At 32.5% G+C, this 20174-nt stretch overlaps 1 protein-coding gene across 1 annotated transcript; it reads right to left on the minus strand.

The window, feature by feature from the left end:
- Window positions 1-1691: 1691 nt before the first annotated feature.
- LOC127706562 (zinc finger protein 7-like) lies at window positions 1692-17560 on the minus strand. Its single transcript, XM_052211218.1, has 6 exons — window positions 17480-17560; window positions 9734-10331; window positions 8264-8542; window positions 5126-7662; window positions 3666-3838; window positions 1692-1740 (listed from the first exon to the last, which is right to left on the minus strand). Exons 2-6 carry the CDS (start codon window positions 9924-9926, stop codon window positions 1692-1694), a joined length of 3231 nt encoding a protein of 1076 aa, XP_052067178.1. The 5' UTR covers window positions 9927-10331; window positions 17480-17560.
- Window positions 17561-20174: the final 2614 nt, after the last annotated feature.

The following is a 20174-nucleotide window of genomic DNA, read 5'->3' on the forward strand; positions in this document are numbered from 1 at the left end:
ACTCCATCACGAATTAGCAAACATGGTTTATAATGTAATTTAAGATCAAAAAAAAAAAAACTACTCAAACATAAAAAAGTCCTTTTTTCTCCTTACAAAAAGAGTGCACACGCTGAATTGTCTCGCCTCTTTTACAGACCATTGATTTTATGTTGATAATCCTAAATATAAAGTTTTACTACAAGGTCAGACGAACCATGTCAGACAGACATGTACATCTTACAATAAATTTATGCATTAAATATAGTTGACCTATTACTCATAGTATCTAAGAAACAAACTTAACCATGAAAACTTAACATTGACCAATGAACCATAAAAATGAGGTCAAGGTCAGATGATACCTGCAAGATAGACCTATACACCTTACAAAATCCTTCCATACAACAAATATAGTTGACCTATTGCTTATAGTTTAAGAAAAAACAGACCAAAACACCGAGCAATAAATCGTGAAATTGAGGTCGTGGTCAAATAAAACATGCAAGACTGACGTGTACGTCCATATACCAATTATAGTTGACCTATTGCATATAGTATTAGAAAAAAAAGGCCAAACTCAAACACTTAACTTTGACCACTGAGGTCAAGGTCAAATGACACCTGCAAGTTGGACATGTATACCTTTCAATCATTCCATACACCAAATATAGAAGACCTATTGCTTATATTATCTGATATATGGACTTGATTACGAAAACTTAACCTTGTTCATTGATCCATGTGATCAAGTCGAGGTCAAATGAAAATTGTCTGACGGGCATGAGGACCTTGCAAGGTACGCACATATTAAATATATCCTATTACTCATAATAAGAAAGAAATTGACATTATGAAAAATCTTAAATTTTTTTCAAGTAGTCACTGAACCATGAAAATGAGGTCAAGGACAATGGACATATGACAGACGGACACTTCATAACATAAGGCATCTATATACAAAGTATAAAGCATCCAGGTCCTCCACCTTCTAAAATATAAAGCTTTTAAGAATTGAGCTGACGCCGCCCCTGACGCCAGATCACTATCCTTGTGAAGAGCTTTCTGTGACAGAATTTACAAAAAGCAAGTGGTCGTCCCCCTAACGTCCCTGCCATTGGCTGAACGAAACTAAATCTTAATCTCTGACTCATTAAATTAATACTGCTTAGGGGTGCAGAGCATGCGAGGATCCCATATATACCAAAATGTAATTGTCCTATTGCTGATAATCAAAGAGTTTTTCACACGACAAACAAAAAAGCAACTAGACATTCAAAGTTTTTATTGCAGTTGGTCAATGAAAATGAGGACAAGGACAATGGACATATATGAGACGGAAGCTTCATAACATAACGTATCTGCATACAAGTTATCTACCTTTTCTTTTGAAAAATAATTTAGGTAAAATATAAATAGTTTACGCCGCCACAGATAATTCAATATGTCTCGCATTTTGCTGTTCTCTTGCAGGTGACACAATAAAAACAAAGCTTTTTTTATAAAAAGAAATTCTTCTTCCTGATTTTATTGAACTGAATATAATTTTATATCAATTACAAATAAAAAAAATATCTCTGTAGAATAAAACCCATGTCATTATTAAAGGATGAATTGTAAGTGCCTAACTATACAATCAATATAATTGCAATAAAACAAAGAATATACAAGAAGCCTTTTTAAACTGAACTTAAGAGTTCTGGCATTGTTTTTTAAGAAACATTAAGGTACATTTTTGTCGTAGCTGGCTGTGTAAATTTTCTGAAAATAAAACATTGTGTGATACCATTGCTATTCATATTTTTAATCTTTAGAGGAAGTACTTTAATAACTTGAATGTAATTACAATACGCTGACATCTTTTAAGTGACTTCAAAACTCATATTTTAATTTTTAATAAAACTAGAGGCTCTCAAGAGCCTGTGTCGCTCACCTGTATTTAATGATGCTTTGGAAATCATGTAAAATAAGATCAAAATCATAATTAATAGTATTAGATATTAGATATTATAATGATATCTAAGATAATAACAAAAAACTGCAAATTTTTTAGGAAGAACACCCCTCCTTCAAAAACTCAGGGGCAGCAACCCAACAACGGGTTGTCGGATTCGTCTGAAAATTTCATGGCAGATAAATCTAAATCTGATGAACATTTTTGCAACCTGTCAGATTTGCTCTAAATGCTTTAGTTTCAGAGATATATCCAAAAACTGCATTTTACCCCTATGTTCTATTTTTAACCAAGTCGGCCATGATGGTTGGAAGGCAGGGTCATCGGACAAATTTTTAAAACAAGATACCCTAATAATGATTATGGTCAAGTATGGTTAAATTTGTCTCAGTAGTTTCAGAGAAGAAGATTTTTGTAAAAGATTACAAAAATTTACAAAAAATTGTTAAAAATTGACTATTTAGGGCAATAACTCCTAAAGGGGTCGACTGACAATTTTGGTCATGACAACTTATTTGTAGATCTTACTTTGCTAAACATTATTGCTGTTTACTGTTTATCTCTATCTATAATAATATTCAAGATAATAACCAAAAACTGCAAAATTTCCTTAAAATTATCAATTCAGGGGCACCAACCCAACAACAGATTGTCAGATTTGTCTGCAAATTTCAGGGCAGATAGATCTTGACCTGATAATAAGTTTTACCCTTTGTCAGATTTACTCTAAATGCTTTAGTTTCAGAGATATAAGCCAAAATCAACATTTTACCCCTATATTCTATTTTTAGCCATCGCGGCCATCTTGGTTGGTTGGCGGGGTCATCGGACACATTTTTTAAACTAGATACCCTAATGATGATTGTGGCCAAGTTTGGTTAAATTTGGCCCAGTGGTTTCAAAGGAGAAGATTTTTGAAAAAAGCTAACGACGACGGACGACGGACGCCAAGTGATGAGAAAAGCTCACTTGGCCCTTCGGGCCAGGTGAGCTAAAAAAAGCTTATTTAAACTAAATTCAAACTAAAAATCGGCTTAATATATTATATTAAGTGTAAGAGTTGCCCGTAGTATCAATTTGACAATGAAAAGATGAAAACAAAAAAATATTTTTGGGGCGAATTACAGAAGTACCATTTTTGTCATAATCAATAATCATGATAATAACTTTACTGAATAAAGGGAAGAAATGCAAATATCCAAACCCTACATTATCTTTCAGTAGGTTTGTCCACAAATTAAGTATAAGAAATAACCACACAGTTGATGAAGTTATTATTATAAAGATATACTTTTTGTATGTATACTTCTCTGTGTTCAATTTTTACTCATTCCTAATTTTATATCCTAGTTTAATGTGAATAAGTAATACAAACTTTGTTTTGTCCATCCCTCTGATGTAACTTGAAATAATGTTTTTGAACATAAAAAAAATAAAAAAATATTTCATTCATCAAATTACATAGTTCCTTGATATTTTTAAAAGTGGTATTTAATATTAATTTCTTTTTAAGATAATGCTGCTGCCTTTTTCATGTAAGCGACTATGTGTATGTAGACTAGAGCTCTGACTGAACCCTTTACCACACTCATGACATTTGTATGGTTTTTCATTGGTATGGACACGAAGATGAGTTTTTAGATTGCCTTTAAAATTAAATTCTTTTCCACAAACATCACACTTAAATTGTTTCTTTTCATAGTGTGTCTGTTGATGCAAGTTTAAACTATACTTTTGATTAAACACTTTTCCACATTTAGAACAAGGATAGTTGGGTCCTTTAGTTTTAGTTATTTGTTTTTCTGCTGTTTTAAAATTCGAAGCTTTTGGAGCAGCTTCCTCCTCTGTGACATCTTTTTCTGTTGACATCTTCCTTCCATCCATCATTGAAGGAGTTCCTGTATTCTTTAAATTAGTTGAAGTCTGATTAACTACTTCAACTTTTTCATGAACGAACTTTGCTTTTTCGGATTCAGCTGGGCGGGGTTCATTCAGAATCCGGTCTTTCTCTTCATGTTTCCTTGAGTTCAACTCTTTCTTGTGTAATCTGTAATGTGTATTCAAACTACTGCTTTGAGTGAACCCTTTATTACAAATTGTACAGGTAAAGGGCCTTTCGTTTGTATGTGTTATCATGTGTTTTTCGTAATTACATTTATAAGTAAATTCCTTTCCACACTGTTCACAAACATGTTGCTTAGATAAAGTGTGTGTCTTTTGATGTGTGCTTCGACTTCCTGTCTGGCTAAATCCTTTTCCACATATGTCACAAGCATATGGCTTTTCTCCAGAGTGCACACGTAAATGATCTATTAGTGATTTTTGTACACTAAATTTTTTTTGGCATAAATCACATTCATAAGGCTTTTCACCAGTATGGGTACGTTTGTGCTGATTTAAATCTTGCTTTGACACAAATGTTTTCTGACACATCAAACAAGAAAATGGCTTATTCCCTGTATGAATTTTCATGTGAGATTTCAAAGTGTCTTTGTTCTTAAACTCTTTACTACATGTTTCACACTTAAGTTTATCTCCTTTTTGGTGAGTTTCTATGTGTTTTTTCAAATGCCGCAGTCTCTTATATGCTCTGTTACATATTTGGCACTTGTGCAATTTGATATCCTGATGCGTCAACTGATGATTATTCAAGCAAGTTCCTGTAGAAAATTGCAAACCACATACATGACATAAATATGGTTTTTCTCCAGTATGTGTCCTTCTATGGAAAATTAGTGAACTTATGGAAGAAAATGCTTTTTCACAAAATTTACACATATACGGTTTCTCCCCAGTGTGTATTCGGGTGTGAGTCTTCAAAGAATGTCCTCGACGGAATGATTTACCACAAACATCACAAGAGAAAGGTTTGACATCTGAGTGTGTTAAAAGATGTATCTTAAATCTAGCTATGTAATGAAATCCAGTTCCACAATGTAAGCAAACAAACCGTTCATTTTTTTTAGGCACTGCTTCTTTGTTGAGCCATAAACTGGTACTGACTGGTAACTGTTCTCTACTGTTTTTGGATTTATACTGGATTTCATCATAACATCTCATACTATTTGAAACTTTTGTTTGAGAACATACATGTTTGATGTGTTTATTGAGCGAACTCTTTTCACGAAATCTCTTAAAACAAACAGAACACCTAAATGGTTTGTCGCCAGTATGGTCTTTCTGTCTATGTACCTGCAGTTTACTTGCTTCCTTAAAACTTCTATCACACTGGTCACAGTTAAAATAGTTCTCACCAGTGTGTATCTGGTTATGGAGCTTTAAACTAGATTTATTTCGAAAATCTTGACCACAAAGATCACAATGCTGAATCTTTACTCCTGCATGACTGCTCTCGTGGATTTTCAATTTGCTCATGCGCCACAAAGAGCTTCCATATCTAAATTTTTTATCACAGAATTCACATTTATATGGTGTTTCGCCTGTGTGTATACGTCTGTGCAATTTCAAATTGTATATCTTCTTAAATTTTCTAGAACACAGGCAACAGGAGTAAGGTCTTTCATCTGAATGACTTTTCTGATGCTCTCTGAGCCTACAGACACGTTTAAATTCTTTGCCACATGGGAAGCACCAATGAGTTGTTTTCTGCATTTGTAAATTTGATATGACACTAGTGTGAATTCGAGTGTGCTGTTTTAAATAACCTAACTTCTTGAATGTTTTACAACATACATTACATGAATATGGCATTTCATCTGTATGTATTTTCTGATGTTCTTTTAGCCTACTCATACAATTAAACTCTTTGCCACAAGGGAAGCACCAATGTGTAGTTTTCTGCTTTTGTATTTTTGTTCTGATTCTTGTGTGAATTAGGGTGTGCTTTTTTAAATGACTTGAATTCTTGAACTTTTTGTTACATACATTACATGAATATGGCCTTTCATCTGTATGTATTCTCTGATGTACTTTTAGCCAACTGATACGTTCAAACTCTTTGCCACATGGGAAGCACCAATGTGTTGTTTTAGGCTTTTGTGTTTTTGTAATGACTCTAGTGTGAATTCTGGAGTGCTTTATTAAATGACGTGACTTGTTGAACTTTTTGTAACATACATTACATGTATATTTGAATTCTTTTCCACATGGGAAACGAAACTTTTGATTTCCTAGTTTGTTTAATTTTTGTCCTTTGCAAATGTTTCCTTTCTGTTTCTGGTTATTTACTTCAAGTCTGGAACCGAAAGATTTGTCTTCTTTTGTTTCTTTGTCATTTGCTCTTAAACTGTTCAGATTTTCCTCATCTCCATTCAAATCATTACAAGCATTAACTACTCTTCTATTTGTTAATGCAGTTGATTGATTGTTTGCCGTGTTCTCTGTTAATTCATTTCCTTTTCTAAAGTCTTTTAGAACAACATAACATTCTTTGATGTGTGGGTTAACGTTTACATTAATGGTTTTTGCACTATCTGTTCTACCATATTTAGTGTCTTTTAGAACAACATTACATTCTTTGATTTGTGGGTTTATATTTATGATTTTTGCACTATCTTTCCTACCATATTGAGTGTCTTTTAGAACAACATAACACTCTTTAATTTGTGGGGTCACATTTATGATTTTTGCACTATCTTTCCTACCATATTGAGATCTAGCAGATTGCCAACTTTGATCATTATGGTCATATGATGTCTCAACTTGCTGACTATTAGATCCACTATTTAGTACGCTTGATGTAAAGTTTTCAGAATCATCATGATCAACCGATTGGCCATTTTGAATAACATCACACTCTTTGATTTGTGGGGTTACATTTATGATCTTTGCACAATCTTTCCAACCATATTGAGATCTAGCAGATTGACAACTTCGATCATTATGGTCATATGATGTCTCATCTTGCTGACTATTAGATCCACTATTTAGTACGCTTGATGTAAAGTTTTCAGAATCATCATGATCATGCGATTGGCCACTTTCATTGTTGTTCATTGTAACAGAGTTCAAATTATTGAACTGATCTTCAATTAATCTGACTGTTTCCTGTATTTGAGCATCTTCTAAATGTTCACTATTATTTGTTGTAGACTGCATTTTATTGAACTGCTCTTCATTTAACTGCGATGGTATATATATTTCAATTTCACCTAATAAATCATTAACTGTGTTGTTTGTTATTCCGGTTTGAGAGTCAGGCAATTCATTACAAGGCCAATTCTGAGTTGTGTCTTTCTGGTTTTCTTTATTTCTTTTTTCTAGATGTTCACTCTCGATTGTCATTTTTAGTTTTTCAATAATTTGAGTTTTTTTCTTAACAAGAGAAGTGCTTGTGTCCCATTCTGTACTATCAAACATTTTCTCTACATTTCCCCTTTCACTCTTACATGTCGATTTAATATCATGTTTATTTACATTTTGCTTGTACTTGATGCTTACCCCAGATGTTTTAAATTGTGCTTTCTTATCTGATATAGTGACCTCTTTATTTCCATTACTTTTTTTACTTGAAATTATCTGGTTTTCTGCATAATCATTTTCTTTACTTGTTCTACCTAAAGTGTCTTGATGAGTAGCACAGTCTTTGTTTGCTTCATCCCTAACACTGCTAGTTCTCCTTTTGACCTCTGCAGTAGTCTCGTCATTTGCATGTTCTGGTTTTTTAGAGGATGCACTTTTGGGGATCACTGCACCAACAACATTGTCTTTGCTTCCAATGTTTTGATTGTCATTTTTATTTAGGACACTTGCACTTGTATCTTCATTTTCTGAAAAAGAACAGGATATTAAATGAAGGAAACTTAATTATTTTGGCTTCTTTTATCCTTTACTACTCAATCAGTAAAATAACAGTTGGTGTTTGCTGCTTATTGCTCTCTTTTCAGTTCATAGCTTTTAGTGACCTTTCCATATGCTTCTTATTTGGCCATCCTCTCTGTCATGTGGTAGTTGACCTCTACTATTTTTCAATATGTCTCAATAATTTGAGACTTTTTCTTTTTACGAAAATGCTTGTGTCCCATGAAATTCATATATCCTTGTGCTTGATGGTTGCCCCAGAAATTTTCTTATATGATACATTGATATCAATTATATGGTCATTTTAATAAATTTCTTGTTGACAAAACTTTAAATTTTTCGAAAAACTAAGGATTTTCTTATCCCAAGAATAGATTACCTTAGCCGTATTTGACACAACTTTTTGGAATTTTGGGTCCTCAATGCTCTTCAACTTTGTACTTGTTTGGCTTTATAGCTATTTTGATCTGAGCGTCACTGATGAGTCTTATGTAGACGAAACGCGCGTCTGGCGTATTAAATTATAATCCTTGTACCTATTATAACTATTGACCTTTATATTATCCTCACTTTTTTTACTTGAACTTGTCTCGTTTTCTGAATTATTATTTTCTTTACTTGTTCTACTTAATGTGTCTTGATTAGTGGCACAAGCTTTCTTCATACGTGGTGACCCTGTTGCTTCATCCATGACACTACTATTTTTTCTTTTGACCTCTGCAACAGCATAATCATTTGCATGTTCTGGTTTTTGAGAAGACTCCCTTTTAGTGGTCACTGCACTGACATCATTGCCTTTACTTTCAATGTTTTGAATATTAAGGATGCTGCCACTTGCATCATCATTATCTGAAAATGAACAAGATATAACATGTATTTAAAGAAACTTTATAGTCATTTTTGGCTCCTTTCATCTCCATATTTCATAAGAAATTCTGCACATTATACTACTCAATCAGTAATAAATATGTATGGAATTAACATATTCTCCATCTGATTAGTTTAATATTTACAGTTTTGGGGTGGAGTTCGTGTTGCTTAGTCTTTTCTATGTTGTGTTTTTTTAACTTTTGCTTGTCCATTTGTCTGTTTCTCTTTAGCTATGGCATTGTCAGATTATTTTTGACATGAGTTTGAATGTCCCTCTGATATCTTTTGCCCCTCTTTTTCAATATAGGAAGTTAAACAACAATCCATTTATCCTTTAGCATTTACCGATTAAGAGTTTTTTTTAAAAATGGAGGTGGGATTCTGTTCCTGAGGAATGTGTTGTGGTGTATTTTGTGAGGGGATGGGCTACAATGAGGTTATAGATCTATACTAAGTAATCACAGTAAAATTGCTCAAGCTTGATAGATGTATTGATATATAAAGTAGATATGACTATGTGAGGAGATTATATTAGATGTGTGATATATAACAAAGTGAATAACTCATATTCACCATCATTGAACTTCACTATTAAAATTCAATGAGATTTTCAACCAAATCAACTTAATGATCTTGTTAAGTCAGTGTTTGTCATCAGTTGATATGCAACACGTTTGATTCTTAGGTTATTGGTCTAAGACTTCTTGTTGAATTGGATTACTAACTCTTATGTCAGGTCCTTTAACCTTGCCATTTTGCTTACTATGGGGTACAGGTTTTCTCATTGTTCAAAGCTTCATGATGACTAGGCCTCTACTTGCTAGAGTTTGAATTATTTGGTCTCTAGCGGGTAGTTGTTTCATTGAAATTATTACTCAACTTATTCTTGTCTAGTTGTATTGCAGTGGCTAGTGCAAGATATAAAATCATAAAAAACATGTAAAAAAAACATATCTAAAATACTTTTAGTGAAATAATATTGTATATTAAGAAATTATTGCTATTATTATTGATGTAATTATAACTGAAAAAGCTACGTACAGACATATGTACCAGATATTAGAATGTGAGCTCTTATTATTGCAATACTCAAGGAGTTGCATATATTTAATTTTACATTAAAAAAACCTCTCAATGATTTCTCAATTTACAGTTCACTATAAAACTTACTTATTTCTGTACAACAAATAACTTGATCACAGCCAGCTGTTTCAGAGAAAGTGTTCACAGTTTCCTTGTTATCCTCAATGTGCTCCCCAGAACTACAAACTTCAAACCAGAGGGTGTCCCATGTCAAAATTTCACCTTCAACTTTAATCTCATCATTGTTTTCTACAATATCTTCTTGGAGACTCAATTCCATCTTTAACAACTGGTAAGGATGTAAGTAGGAAACTTATTGTTTGTTTGCATTTCCTACTTCTATGAAATTGGATTATAATTTTTTGGCTCTTTAAAATTATGACACCCTGTCTGTCTCTGTCCTACTAACTGTGTTAGTCAATGCCTTCATTCGGGTTTTGTTTCCGATTTTTCAGGTAAACATGGTAAAGCACCTTAATTATTTGTGTTCATTTTTCGCTAAGACACAGATTTTTTTTTCAGCATATTCAGGTAGCTTAATGGACAATGACGTCATTGAATCTTAGAAACTATTGGATATATATTACATGGAAATCAATTCCTTTCTGCTTGGATTCCCAACATGCTATTGTGAATACTAGAAATGATTTTCAGTTCTACTCGATGGCTTCTCTTGTCTTCTAATCTGAAATAATTAAAGCACATGTTATTGGTTTATTATTACATTATGTTGGTCATTGTCAATGATTGTCATTTTGCTAAGAGTTTCTTCTGTTGCCTATTCTAACATTGGACTCAGACTTCTTTCAACATGAGCTTTACTGTGCATATTGATGTGTTAGTTTAATCCACATAGGCTAGAGGTACAAGGGATAAGATCTGCAGGGTTCTCCCTATGGATTTTTTAAGGGACTTGTTACTTTTGGCCATGGTGAGTCCAACATTATGAAGACAATATTTTATTGCAATATAATTTATTATTTTAGTCTCCTTGACCTAATAGAGCAACAAAATGAGATAAAATACAAATTACTTTTAAAATTTTGCTATAAAATGATGATATGTGTGCTATCTTGATGCATCTTTGGACTCGCCAACATCAGTTTTTTAAATGGTGAGTCCAGACAGATTTTCACGAATCCAGGACTCATGAACTCGCCTTAGTGAGAACCCTGCAGTTCTCACAAAACATGTTTATGGAGAGATAATTTTCATATATATATATAGTCTTTATTTATAAAAGTTCAAATGCTTTATATAGGTTATAATCATAATTTCTCACTAAAGCATTATTCAAAAATATGAGTTAAGTACCTTGTGTTATAATAAGGTATATAGGAAAAAATTCTGAGCCTTTGAACATAACAAAATATTATTATTAATATTATTATTTCGTAATATTGTGTTACTCATTTAACTGTGTTGCTTGATCTTAAAGAAAACTTACCAGTCACATGATACTTCAAATTTAACAAGACATGCAAGAGTTATAAATATATTTTCTATATAATATATATATGTCATAATGGATGGCTAATTACTTTAAAAATAAAAATGGAATGCATAGATATATGACAATGTGGTATGAATGCCAATGAGACAACTCTCCATCCAAGTCACTATTTGTAAAAGTAAACCATTATAGGTCAAAGTACGGCCTTCAACACACACCAAACCGCAAGCTATAAATGCCCAAAAAATTACTAGTGTAAAACCATTCGAACAGGAAAACATTGTGTACATTGAATTTCTTTTTTGGAGGAAATGCATTGAAATTGGTCAAAAAACTGGTCCAAAATCAATCCCAACCTTCCTTTTGTGGTATTGAACCTTATGGTAAAATTTCATAGAGATCCATTCACTTAAACTAAAGTTAGAGTGTGAAAACCAATGTGTCTTCGGACGACTCCAAACGACGACGACGCCAACGTCATACCAATATACGACCGCAAAAATTTTTGCGGTCGTATAAAAAAGGAAAAAAAGATAAAAAAGGAATAAAAAAAAATCCCCCCCCAAAATTTTTTGAACCCCCTTATGCCTTATGATTCATCACCCCCAAACTCAATCCCAGCCTTCCCTTTGTGGTATGGTACCTTGCAGTACAATTTCAGAGAGCCATACACTTGAACACAAGTTATTGTCTGGAAACTAGAAAAATTTGTTTTTTGGACCCTTTTTGGCCCCCAATTCCTAAACGTTTCGGGCAATTACCTCCAAACTCAATTCCAGCTTTCCCTTTGTGATATGGAACCTTGTAGTACAATTTCAGAAATATCCAAACACTTGCACACAAGTTATTGTCATGAAACTAGAAAAATGCTTGTTTTTTGCCCCTTTTTTGGCCCCTAATTCCTAAAATTTTGAGGCAATTACCCCCAAAAATCAATCCCAGCATTCCCTGTGTGATATGGAACCTTGTGGTACAATTTCAGAGAGATCCATACACTTGAACACAAGTTATTGTCTGGAAACTAGAAAAATGCTTATTTTTGGCCCCTTTTTGGCCCCTTATTCCTAAACTTTTCGGGCAATTACCTCAAAACTCAATTCCAGCTTTCCCTTTGTGATATGGAACCTTGTAGTACAATTTCAGAAAGATCCATACACTTTCACACAAGTTATTGTCATGAAACTAGAAAAATGCTTGTTTTTTGCCCCTTTTTTGACCCCTAATTCCTAATATTTTGAGGCAATTACCCCCAAAATCAATCCCAGCATTCCCTTTGTGATATGGAACCTTGTGGTACAATGTCAGAGAGATCCATACACTAACACACAAGTTATGTCTGGAAGTTACAAAAATGCTTATTTTTGGCCCCTTTTTGGCCCCTAATTCCTTAACTGTTGGTACCATAACCCCCAAAATCAATCCCAACCTTCCTTTTGTGGTATTGAACCTTATGGTAAAATTTCATAGAGATCATTCACATAAACTAAAGTTAGAGTGCGAAAACCAATGTGTCTTCGGACGACGACGACGACGCTAACGTCATACCGGTCGTATAAAAGTGTTATCTGAATTTGAATTTATAGAAATGATTATATTCTGACAAAAAGATTCAAATGATCTAGGCCTGCAAAATTTGACAACTTTTATGACCTCTGCATTCTGTTTCATTACAGTTTCAACCCTTACAAAGACTAAAATCTGAAACAGAGTTCAATCATTGATGATTAGTCCTGGTCATTAAATAAAGATTAATATTCTGGTACTGGATTTCTAATAGGGGAGGGGTTTCTAATTGGAAATCACTTCTACCAGTGTTCTGTTGAAATCACTCTGAACAGTAAATAAAAGTCACTCAAGTCATCCCCCCTTTTTAGCTAACTGAGGCCGGAAGTGCCCTATGTGAGCTTATGTCATCACTTGGCGTCTGTCGTCATAAACTATTTCAAAAACTTATCCGCTGAAACTACTGAGCCAAATACCTTCAAACTTTAAATGAATGTTCATTAGGGTATCTAGTTTATAAATTGTATCTGAAGTTTTGATCCATCAACAAACATGGCCACCAATTCATTAAAGAACATTTAAATGGTATTTTTAAGCCACTCATTATTAATATATATCGAAAAGCAAAAATAATCATTGATGAAAGATTTAAGCAAAAAATAACAGGTAGGCGATTCAGGCTCTCGAGAGCCTCTTGTTTATTAAGATTCAATTGCTGTTGCACACATTTTGTTTCAGCCCTCTGAAATTATACAATTTACAACAGATTTGATTTGATTGATAAATATAGTTATTTTTTTAATTTGAATTAAAAAAAAATATATATGTCTGTTTTTCACCATAGAAGTTAATTGGAAATACTGCTGGTATCAGAGATAAACACACATTTTAATTCACTCTGTGCAGTGATTTTAAGTCATTTGTACAAGTGATTTACATTCTAATTAAATGAAAATCACTCTGTGCTGTGATTTAAAATCATTTGTACCAGTGATTTACATTATTTCAAAATGTATGTGATGAAAGACACCCTTTGAAGTGTTTTATTTTTATTTATACCAGTGATCAATACTATTTTTTTAATGAATGATTATATTCCATTAACTTCACTACAAATTATAATTATGACCTGCAAAATCATATTTATCACTGTTTGAGTCTTTAGTTTTCTACATATGTATGTAAAAATGTTTGTGATTTTTTTTGGTCATAGCATTTTCATTTTATGAGTTTTTATTGTTCCTTTTTATGCCCCAGCTGTAGGGTAGGGGCATTAAGTTTTACCCTTGTCCTTGTTGTCTGTACATCCCAAAATTGGTTTCCGTTCTCTAACTCAACTTTGCCTCAACCAAATGTAATGAACCTTATAGACAATGCTTATTACCGCCAAACTCAGCACGAGTACAAATATGGTAGCATCAGTTTTACAGTTTGTGAGGAATGTCCCTTTATTACAGTATATGCAAGCAGTTTATTTGAAAGAACATTTGAACAGATTGCTACTAATGCTATTGTTTGTTCAGAAAATAAATTTTTCTCCTTACAAGTTAGTTTTTATTTATTTTCACCTTTTAAGGTAGCACAATACAAAAGCAACTAAATTTTATCAAAATTTCATTTTCAGCTGTTTTTCTTACTTCTCAATATTCAAAAACCACAGAAGAAAAAATTATTTACATATCTTGCAGTGTTAATGAGTTTTGATGATAATTAGTTTTATAAACAAATGCATGTGTCTGACTGATACAAGATAAGAACATGTGGGCAGTACTATGTGGTTAATCAATAGAATCATTTGATAGCTTTACAACCACTGACCAGCAATAAAAATAACAGTTATGAAAAAGAGGTGGATTAGGGATTTATGGAAAAATGAAAGATAATGAATTCCAAATAAAAATACATTTCTGTATTGGAGATGTCAGGAGAAAAAACAAAACAACTATTTGGAGCTAAAGAGGGAATCAAAATATAAATGTACAGATATTAAACAAATTTAATTGTACAACAATAAATGTTGCTGATGTTTATACTAGAATTTCTTGAGGAAAATATTTAAATATGCATTCTTTTTAAAAGAAAATACAAACTAAATACTTCATTTTCAAACTGCAAAAAATGAAAAAAATCTACTTTGTGTAAAACACCATATTGTCATTGTATACAATTATAATTCTAGAAATCCCCCATAAGGATCCTCTAGACTGACCAACTGATCATTTTGGTGTACACATGCATAACTTACTTTTTGTAACAATGCAAAAAACAAAATATATCATTTTATGTACTAAAAGAATAAAATCCATATTGAAAAAAGTAAATGCAATGTGTAATTAAACTTCTGAGATCATTAATAGTAAAGGTTTATCATGGTGGGCGGAGTTTTGACCATATCAGTAGCAACTGACTTACAGCAAGGTCAATAATGATATAACATCTCCCGCCAGATCTGATTGTTGATGCATAGGGTGTGCATTTTCTTTATATATTTAGAATTGCTGAATTGGAATGCTTTCTTACTGGTCAAAACCTAATTGATTTATGATTAAAGGCCAATCCTGAAGTATTCCCATGATACATGTGTGAATTATATTGAAGTTAAAGGGGTACAAGTAGGAAAATCCTTATTTATTCAATTGTGACACATTCATTTTTGTCATGAAAATGTAGTTTTAAATGAAATTAGCTCCTAGATGGGTGCCTCTATATGCTTGATTTTCACACGTTGTTCCTTGACCAGTTATCTTCAAAAGCGTGTCTCTGTTTCCAAAAACATCAATAGAAAAAATTTTATACCCAATTTAATTTAGTGATCTCTTATGAATTGAGGTTGCAAACTTCATTGAAGGTTTATGAGAGAATGAAAGACAATAGGAAAAATCTGAGACACCCTTTTGGAGGTCAAACTGTGTTGCACAAGAATCTATAAAATATTTTGGGATGGTATGAATAACAAAGAAGCTAATTACATTCAAGTGTGGACATCACAATATAGCTACTAATTACATAATAATTAATTATGTAATAATCATGTCATAATGAAATAATCACCATTTGAAAGATTAATCTTTCTTCTTTCTTTTGGTACCTCATTTATAAAATTCAAAGCTGGATGAAAGAAATTACATCAGTTTAAAGTTGTCTGATTGGGGATGAAAAAATCTTTGTATTGTGCTACCTTAAACAGGTGTCTTCTATTAGCTAATGTCAAAAAGACCCCTGTTGTGATGTTGTCCTCTGAAAGAGGGAGATAACCCTGGTTTCTTATTAAAACTTTTCCAAACATAATAATCACTTGAATGATTTTAAAAAATTATTTCTAATCACTGGTAGAAGTGATTTTTAAAAAGTAATGAAAGGGAATTAACTCTAGTTTTGTTGAAAAAATCACTTGAGAAAGTGATTTTAAAAATCACTTGTACAAGTAACTCCCCTGACTGATATATATGGGTCATTTTCAAAAAATGTAGAATTTTGAAATTGCAAAATTTATTAAAAGCTACTTATCGAAACAACCTTCTAAATATGCAAATCAAAACAAACAGTATTTATAGAACAACATATTAAAAGATGCAATCTTAATAATGTCGTACAAGAATATCTTGAAACATTTTTTGATAGGTGGTGCAATATTTTGTCTCTCCTGTTACCATATTCAAAAGAAATTTCGGGTTATTAAGAAAATGTTTAGACAAATTTTAAGTTTGTTTTTAGTAGTCGATTAGATGATTTTCAAGAGTATAAACTTCTATATATACAAATGTATTCATTCTGTGAAATAATAGATTATTTGCCAATTTTCCATGTTGTACTGAAAAATGCCTCTATTATAATTAGTTTTTAGAGGTTATAAAAATAACCACCAGTAATGTAAGTCTTAGATAGCAAGTCATAATGTTCAGCATTTTTTCTCTCTTTCAAATAAACCCAACATCAAGCATGTCAAGTAAATCCATCATATGTTAATTAACTTTTGTCTTTAATCTATTAGTAACAGGAATGTACGTTAAAGATATATCACTATATTAAGTTCTATCATGTTACCTTTTTGTCTATCCTGTTACCGATAACAGTATTGCAAATGCTAAATTGTGAGGATTAAGACGTTATAACCTTAAGATGAACTTCATGTACGCTGATTGAATTTAGTTTGTAGATAAAATGTTACATATAATAATAATAAAGAAGCTATGATTTTTCGTTAGAGTTATAATTAAGGTTCTTAAAAAGTCCCTTTTGCAGATACATTTGTATCAAGGCGATCAGAAAATTGGAAAAAAATCATTTTAAATGTGCTACTCTGACACTGTACGCACACAAATTACGCAAAAATCGGACTTAAATACATTTTAATCTTATCAAAATAGGTGTGAATCGTGTTTATTATTATTATATATTAATATTCTGAATCATGAATCCTCCAAGCTGTCATTTAAACATTTACAACTGAATTTTCCATAAGAAACAAAATTTTTAGCATGGGTGTACTGAAAATTCGACATTTTTTTAAAATGACCCATATATAGCTAAAAGAAAGGTCTATCTATTTTTCAAAAGAAATTTAACATGTTTAAGTTTTTGTATTATGTCTCTGATTGAGCAATCTTCAAATGTTCAGGAATGCTAAAAAAACAATTAAAAAAATAAATCCCCTTAAAAATTATGATTTAATTAAATCATAATTTTTAAGGGGATTTATATTTTTTGTGAGGGAATCAAACAAGAAAATTATCGCTCCGGAATGAGAATTCCAAAAGTTGCAAAACAAAAGGGGCGTTCTATCCAAATTTAACTATCTAAACTAATAAATACGGGATATATTTATATACTCTAATCAGCATTTCAAATTCAGTGTCAAATTTTGTTATAAAACTTACACGTGTATGTTTAAAATTCTGTGAAATATGAGAACTTAAAATTGGCACACTTTCTACGTCCTAATTTTGCCTTGGTTTTTTGAGTCGAGAAAAATTATTGGTTTATTAGGAAGATATTATAAATACAAAGTCTAAAACGGTGATACCCTCGTTTTCTTCCGTCCTTCCGCGTTATGTCTATTTGATTTTTCATGAAATTATAATGATATTCATTTGTATCTTTAAATGATTTAAATAGCCTGGATTTCTCTGGATATCTAGCCAAGATCTGACTACAAATGTATTTACAAAAGGATATTTAATAAATTACAGTTTGACTGTTGTGACCACTCCACTGGGTAAGGGAACTTGTGACCATTTAACTTTAAAAAAAAGGGGGGGGGTATGGTTTTCTCCCAAAAATTCTGATCCGCAATCCGGTCAAGCAGACGACAACAAAATATCTTCCGAATGCAGATTTCCCCCATATCCAAAAGTGTCAAATTGACCATTGAATTCAGTCAAGCGATGTACTTTGAGTTGTCACCATGCACTGTCTTACAAGCTAAAATATCATTGGCATTGACATATACTGGTAAAAACTTAATAGCATTATGTTAGTACATTCTGTGCTGCACCTTTCTACCTGGCCAGGAGACCGCTGGTTCGCACCGCTATTCTGCATGTAACGTGACGATACCCAAATTGCACCTATTTTGACAGTTTTTTCACCTATGTTTATGATCCAGACAAAAGTTTCCATTCTGTGTTTATTTTGTAGGTGTGTCATTATTTACTATATGGTTCCACCAATTTGATTTTTAAATCCACATTGAATCATAGAAAAATGGGTTTGAACCGACCTCCAAACGATCCATGAATTGATTCTGTAATGAGGAGTACCCAAATTTCATCCATGCTTAAATTCACATCCTTAAAAATCGAATAACAGATGTTTTGTTTTATTTCTTCAAATATTTAGAACAATTTGACATTAGTCCAAGCTTACTATTTATTTTTTAAGAAATGGATGCTTGTAACATATTTAATTTGCTCATTTTTAAAAGATGACTTTTTGTGAACGTCGCATGGCGACGTTTTTGTATATTTACTTTTTCCAGTGAATGCTTCGTCTGTTGATATGTATTGTGAACGTTTTGTGTATATTTAAATATATCTACCTTTGTTGAAAGACGTGTATAATGTCAAATCATAAAAATACAAATTATTTAGTCTCAAAGAAAACTTGTTTTGTTGAATAGGTGCACTTTGGGTACTCGGTGCAATATGAGTACTGCGACGTTATGTATATACCACGTGCGAGAAGACTTATTGTGAATTTATAAATGTTCCAGAGATTAAATATTTGAAAAAAGTGCAGGTTTATAGTTTAAGCACTGACTAATGAAAAAACTTCTGGGAGTTTACAAAAGCTTCAATGGTTGTATTTTAAAAGAAAATTCTAAACTTTAGATAAATGAAAAGTTTGATGATAATATAACGTGAAAGTGACGTCCAGTGGTAAGTTTTTATCCAAATTACATGAGGGGGGGATGGGGGTCGCAGGGGTCCTGATCCCGAAATTGCGGGCTTAAAAACATGAAATCCCGAGGTCCCGAATTTAAAGAAATTTACATCCCGACATCCCGAAATTCGAAAAAAGAATTCCCGGATCCCGAAATCCAGAGCTTAAAAACACCCGATTCCAACATCCCGAAAAAGGTCCTGCCCCCCCCCCCCCCCCCCCCCCCCCCATCTTACATTGGTGCTGGTTTGGCTTAAGGTGCGAAACGAAATAGAAACGGAACAGAACAAAACAAAACCTAATAAAGAAACGGAAGAGCAAAACAAAACCAACAAGAAACGAAACGAAATGGTTCACACTTAACAGGTACCCATCCCGTATACATTGTATTACATATTTGAACAAATTATAGGATTAGAACCGGCATTATTTATTAGACATATCAATGATAAATTGGAAGCTACCGGTACTGACATGAATAATTTATATAACAAACCTTTCTAAAATTGTCCGTTACTAAATCATTTTTAAATTAAAAGAAACTAAATTTTCAACTCCTTCGGGCAAAATTGAACTTCAATAAATTTTGGTATTTTTTCAAGTCCGTATTGGTCATATATATAGCTCTTTAACTGTTCAGGATTTTATATATTCTTCGCTTTCAAATAATTGGCTTTGTGTGTTCCTGATGAAGGTATAAATCTAGAAGAGCGCTTCGGACGAATGACATTTATTACCTAGCTGCTGTTTTCATTTTATACACATTTACAACTCTTTAGGTGACAGTTTGAGTCCAACACATTTCAGGTGGTCACTCAATGCTATTCAACTTCGTACTCTATTTGGCCTTTTAAACTTTTTTTAATCCGAGCGTCACAGATGAGTGTTTTGTAGACAAAACGCGCGTCTGGCGCAAATACAAAATTTCGATCCTGGTATCTATGATGAGTTTAGTTACAACCACTGGGTCGATGGCAAAGCAAATGCATATGACTAACAGAATCTGACTTAATAGGAAAGTTAAACATATCGTGTTATTGAACACAGCCAGGGTCAAATTTATGTTGCGGAAAATGGTTACAAAAGTCAGCATTTAATTTCTAAAATGAGAATTAAGTATTCAAATATCTGAGAAGACATTCAAAATTTGAAGCAGACCATGTTTAGGTTTACAGTTTTAAGTCGTGATAT

Source organism: Mytilus californianus, unplaced genomic scaffold (assembly GCF_021869535.1).
Source record: "Mytilus californianus isolate M0D057914Y unplaced genomic scaffold, xbMytCali1.0.p SCAF_6, whole genome shotgun sequence".
Lineage (NCBI taxonomy): Eukaryota > Metazoa > Mollusca > Bivalvia > Mytilida > Mytilidae > Mytilus > Mytilus californianus.

Excerpts from the sequence above, each read along its gene's own strand:
- LOC127706562 (XM_052211218.1), bottom strand. The coding sequence starts at position 9,926 with ATGGAATTGAGTCTCCAAGAAGATATTGTAGAAAACAATGATGAGATT. Across the intron at positions 8,543-9,733 it reads TATTTGTTGTACAGAAATAA|ATAATGATGATGCAAGTGGC; the intron begins GTAAGTTTTATA and ends GTTCATTTTCAG. Across the intron at positions 7,663-8,263 it reads GACAAGTTCAAGTAAAAAAA|AAAATGAAGATACAAGTGCA; the intron begins GTGAGGATAATA and ends GTTCTTTTTCAG.